At 38.9% G+C, this 6,026-nt stretch overlaps 1 protein-coding gene across 1 annotated transcript; it reads right to left on the bottom strand.

Moving 5' to 3' along the window:
- Positions 1 to 433: 433 nt before the first annotated feature.
- Positions 434 to 1,466, bottom strand: Tshb (thyroid stimulating hormone subunit beta). The gene is made up of 2 exons (XM_048442218.3): positions 1,169 to 1,466; positions 434 to 723 (listed from the first exon to the last, which is right to left on the bottom strand). Exons 1-2 carry the CDS (start codon positions 1,328 to 1,330, stop codon positions 469 to 471), a joined length of 417 nt encoding a protein of 138 aa, XP_048298175.1. The 5' UTR covers positions 1,331 to 1,466; the 3' UTR covers positions 434 to 468.
- Between the last annotated feature and the right edge of the window lie 4,560 nt (positions 1,467 to 6,026).

The following is a 6,026-nucleotide window of genomic DNA, read 5'->3' as shown; positions in this document are numbered from 1 at the left end:
CCCATGCTCTTGGCTGAGCACATGAATGGCAAGGATAATGTTTTCTGTGCCACATTCCATAGGGACCTGTCTCACCAGTGCACTCCAGCCCTGCTGCTGGCCTTTAAAGGGACAGTATTCCTATTCCTCCAGCTTCTAAAGACAGCCCTTTCTTTCTCGAACTCTGCAGTACCTTCTCACTGACTTCTAGGTCAAGACAGACCCCCTGCTGTCTGTAGGCAACATCTCCAGAGCTGGGCTGCAGTGGCAGCTCATGTTCCACTTTCCCTTTTGCCTCCACTCTGCTCTGTATGGAAACCATGACAGCCTCTTTCATGCACCTCTCCTTCTAAAGCTTCCTAAGCTCCCTAATGCCCGTGTGGATGCGCCTATGGATTAAACGGCAGGCAAAACGTATCAATAGTATTTTATTAGTTCTATTCCGGGTAAACACATTTAACCAGATTGCAAGTGGCAGGACTGTTAAAGTTAGGCGGAAAATCCCCCCAGATAGAATGTCTGTGGCTTGGTGCAGTAGTTGGTTTTGACGGCCTCGTGTGTGCAGTCACTGTAGTCGGTGTTACACTTGCCACACTGGCAGCTTATGGCAACAGGGTAGGAGAAATAAGGAGCAACATGGCGTGGGCATCCTGGTATCTCCACAGTTCTGTAGATGAAGTCTCTGTACGTACAAACATCCTGGGAGAGCGCATATTTGGAAAGAAACAGCTTGCCGTTGATATCCTATGGAAAGAAAAGGGATCGTAATGTGATAAACTTCACACTGCTTTAGATAGTGCAATAGAAAGACCATAATTTACTGATATCCCTTTATTTCAGTGATGACCTATAGCGCACTCTTGAACTCTGTTACTCAGTACTAGCTTAACATATCTACACTTAACCCCCCAGAGACCCTGCCCTTCAAAAGACACTTCCTTCTCATTTACCTTTGATCATGAGAACAAAATGAGGTTTCAATAAGTTGGGGGTAGACTATTGCAAATGTATCTGTATTTCTTTTTCCAAACAGAGTCACATTGTTATAAACAATGCTCTTGGCTTCCCAAAGAGACAGCACCATTGGATTTGGAAAATTATGCTATGATTTATCTCACTTTCTAAATATTAACAGATCACTTTCGGCCTATATAATTTGTAGCTAAGAGAGGTACAGCGAACAACATACCCTTGTCATACAATACCCGGCACAGATGGTGGTGTTGATGGCCAGGCAATAGGCGCACTCTCTCCTATCCACGTACATTGTATATTCGGTTGGAATACAAAATGATGCTGCTTGCCCAAATGCAAGAGCAAAAATCACGGAAAGCAGGACGATAGCACTCATGCTGAATCAAAGATAAAAATCACAGAACTCATTACATGGATCCTTTCTGTACATTCAGAGGCATGTTTGTGGAAAGCTTATGCTTCTACACACACACACACACACACACACACACACACACACACATACACACACACACACACTCACACAAAGCCAATAATGGGGACGGCTAAAATACACTGAATGGTTACTTAGCTCAGATCTTCTCACATGCACTCAGATGCAGCTATGGCCCTGCACACTCATAGTACAGAAGCTCACATCTTAGAGGTCTTCCCTACAAGTACCACTGAGCTCCCTTGGGAAGTGGCATGCAAGCTTGCAATATCACAACAGAAAGCTGACAACTTTCAGTAAACTAAGTGTGAAATAATTCATTCAATGGAGCTGTAATAAAATGCCTGTTATTATAAAAATTAAATCAACAAATATTCTTTCGGACTGGACTTTTCTAGAATTAAAAGTATCTAAAAATGTTGGTTCAACAGCTTAAAAGATTCATATAATTAAGGATGGAAAGAAACCAAGAAAAATAACCAAACTTTGGTACACCCCACTGTTTGTAATCTTGCCTATAATTCTACTACTGCTAGTCAAGGAAGCTGGAGAAGGTCCTGAAAAATGCAGGTAAAATTATGACTAGTGTTAAGTAATAACATCAGCTAGAAGGCCCTTTCTGAATCCTTAAGGTATTCTTTTAGAGTTGGAAAAAGATTCAAGTTGAAATAAAAAATCATTTTACATAGAAGTTGTACAGCACTCGTTATTTAAAAGACTATAGAGAGCTGAAAATACTAGTTTGACACATTTAGACTAATCCAGCCAAGAAAACAGATCCATCATTACAGTTGTGACTGTATGGGAGGCAGCAAGAGGGCCACCGAGCAGAATGTGTGTCCCGGCCAGCCTGTCTAATGGAGAAGCTATCAGTATCAGCTGAGCCTGTAATGATCTGGGAAATGCTATGGCTTATAATTATTTTGATTCTGTTACTGAAAGAGGATAATCAAATTTCAGACTTTTAGATGTAGGTTGATCACCTCTAAGATTAAGTAGACTTTTTATTTCCTTTTACTAATATTGTTCAACTAACTAGGTATGTTTGGATGTTTTTTTCTTCTCAACTATCATTGTTTTGTGTGCGTGTGTGTGTGTGTGTGTGTGTGTGTGTGTGTGTGTGTATTTCTCACTGAAGCAATCCTATTAAATTATTATTCACTGGCTGCCAAGATGGTTCGGGGGGTAAAAGCATTTGCTGCTCAAGCCCAGTACCCTGAGTTCAGCCCCCAGAACACACGTGGTGGATGCAGAGAACAGACTCCTTCCTGACCACATGTATGCTGCCGCGCTTCCCCAGCACCCCCACCCCATAGTCCTGGACCCAAAACACCAACAGTTCAGGAGGAATCAAGTATGACACAACTAAAAAATATAGTTTGTTCTAAGTTCTCTAAGAAAGTCCAGGTTGTGACTCGGTTGCCCTCCATTTATTTACATTTGCTGCTTGTGTGTCCAGTGGTAAACTCTGTTCAACAAGGCATTATATATGTGAGCATCCCTTGCAGCATTTTTTAAATTTTGCATTTTACATACGAATTCCTGGTTTTATTTGATGTATTCCGATGTAGGAGCCGAGCTTCACATGTACTGAACCTCATATCCAGCTCTACAGTTAAGATTTTACCCCAGTTGAAACCGTAAGACTTCCTTTCTCAGGAATTCTGATTTTTGCCAGGTGTTTCATAAAACTACAAGCTTCCTGTATACTATTCAGTTAGTTTATTATATTAGTGACACAGATCTAGAGCATTCTCCAAAGGATCTTAAAAATAGCAACCAGGTAAGTGTGATGGAATACTCTCCCTCCCTGCCCACATGGCCCTGGCCATCTTCACAGTTCTCCGGTGGGTTCCCCCACAGCAAACAGCTCGTAGCTCTGCAGCTCTACGTGGAACACCATGTCAGTAACCTATAATCTGAATATTGGCTCAGAACCTAAGGAGCAGAAATTTCCCATGGGCTGTAAGAAACTGATGAAAATATTTAATCTCATTTATTAACCTGCTAGATAAAAACAGGAACACATATGACCCTTTAAAAATTGTAAGATAGGGCTGCAAAAATGGCCCAGTGGCTAAGATCAAGTACATCTCTTGTAAAGAACCTGAGTACAACTCTCACACCCAGATCAGGCAACTCACAACCCCTTGTAACTCCAGCTCCAGGGGATTGATGTCTCCGGTCTACACAGACACCCTCATACACAGTACGCATGTGCACACATAATTTTAAAAATCTCTTCTAAAATAGTGACACTTGTAAGACTCCCTTTTGGGTTTCTTGGTTTTGTTTTTTTTTTTCGGTTGTTGGGGTGGGTTGTTTGTTTTTGTTTTTGTTTTTTTTTTTGGGGGGGTGGTTAATTTTTGAGACAGGGTTTCTCTTTTTAGTCCTGGCTGTTCTGGAACTCACTCTGTAGACCAGACTGATCTAAAACTCAGAAATCTACCTGCCTTTGCCTCCCGAGTGTTGGGATTAAAGGCGTGCGCCGCTACTGCCCAGCAAGACTCCATATTATAAATATAGAAGTTTAAGATAACAAAAGCAAAGCATAAAAAGACCAGATCACCAGTCATGGTGCTCATATAATGCTGCAAAGATAAAGAATGTGAATGATTCTGTATCTTTTCTTCTTTATTATAAATAGTAAAACTTTATTCACTTAACTTTCCTGTACCTCAATTTCCTTGTCTATAAAAGAAATGTTAAATATCAAAAGGTTACCAGGAAAATCTTCACAGCATGAATAATCTGTGATTCTGTGTTAAATTAGAATTAGTAATTGTTCTCATAAAAATAAAATAATGCATGTGACTCCTATATAAGAAAATTTCCTTAGCTACATAGCACTATATAAACCAGTGCTAATACCTTCCTTTTCTCAGCACTTTCCCTGTGTTCATTCCCTTAACGTTTTCTCCATATTTTCTTTCTGCTTTTATTATTTGCATTATGAAACACATTTCTCTCTGCTCTGCTAATATCTATTACCTCTCTTTTCTACTTGAAGTCATTACTTACTGTACAATGAAAAGAATCAATTTCTCTACTTCTGAGCAACCCCAGAGTACTTTTTCACTAAAGCAGAGTACTTTTTCAGAAAGAAAAATGTATTATATTAATAAGATGTGTGTGTTGTATACTAGTCAAGAGAAATTTGCTATTAAATAGCTAAAAAGATCTTGTTACATGGAGTGTCTCTGATGGTAGTGAAAACACTGTTACCCATGTACACACTCCAAAGTGAATTAACTCTAAAACTCTCCCAAACACATTTTCATCAAAGATGGCCATTAGTAATTGTGAGGATTAAATGCACAGGTTATTCTAGTGCTAAACACATTTAGGTCGACCTGTGAGCGGGAGAAGTTCTTGCACCCTGTTCACTCTCCACCAGCGAACTGGCGGACTGTTTGCATCCTTAGTCAGCGCGGTCTCACCTCATCTGCCGATGTGGGCTCACTCCCTTCACCCACTCCTGCATCGTCTGGAACAATAACTAAAAACTGTAGAGCCTATCAGTTCTGTCTCAACATTTGCAATTTTTAATGAAATGCTACACTGTTAAAATAAAATGAAGTGATAATAAAAGCATCTTGTTTGCAGGGCCCGCTCAGGGTAGACACCTACCTTTCTTTGCATTGGCGAGTGGATGCTGTGATGGCCCAGACTCTGTTCATTTTATACCCTTCAGGATAAGTCCCCTCTGATCTTCTTGTTTATATAACTGCATTTGAATTGCTGCTTTCTTATCTGAAAATCATCTATTGAAAATTCATACTGAACCCCAAATAAAACTTGTTTATACAAACAGGTTCACAATATTCTCCCCCGGAAACTCTGACATTATTATAGCATGAATCTTCCTCTCTCTTATTTCAAATGTATTGTTGGTTAATATTTGTTAATGTTAATTACTGATATTAATATCTGTTAATATTAATAAAGAATAGAGCATAGAATTAGGAGAAATGGTGAAAAACTCCTGAGAATGCAAATTTATCTGGGGCTTAAGGGCTCTAAATGTCACCTATTCATGTAGAGATATATACATAAAATTATTCCTCTATAAAGCAAAGGTAACTACTTTCTGGAAATCTAGGTCAATTGACCCATGTATGACAACAAAAATATTTTAGTTTAAAATGTTTTGTTTTGTTTTTTCTGGACTTTACAGGATGTTAATATAACTTACAATGTGAAAGGTTTCTTTGAGTAACATGGCTAAATCTGGCAGGATGTCAAACTGACCTGAGATCAAATTCTGGAGTGGTCATTAGCTAGCAAATCATTGCATTCATGAGTTGTGCTTATTTCAGGTTCCTCACCTTTCAAAAGGAACATTGGTGTGTGTTTAATCCTAAACTCAGGAAGCGAGGGATGGAGACTTCAAGGCCTGAATGGAATATATAGCATCATCATGTCTCAGAAAATAATTAATATCACTGTTTATATAAGTGACACATAGCAAGGACTCCATAAGAAATAGTTAATTTATAATAACACAAAAATATTTGTTTGATAAAAATTTAGCCAATATAGTCATTGAATGTGCAAATGGTTGGTCAAGTGTGAGGTTATTACTCAACATTTGGAACTAATCTATACTTTTTCTCAATCTCTATACCTATATATTAAT

The sequence above is a fragment of the Myodes glareolus genome, chromosome 17, assembly GCF_982192425.1.
Source record: "Myodes glareolus chromosome 17, mMyoGla1.1, whole genome shotgun sequence".
NCBI classification, from domain to species: domain Eukaryota; kingdom Metazoa; phylum Chordata; class Mammalia; order Rodentia; family Cricetidae; genus Myodes; species Myodes glareolus.
Note: the sequence above shows the minus strand (reverse complement) of the source record. Positions and strands in the feature narration are given on the sequence as shown.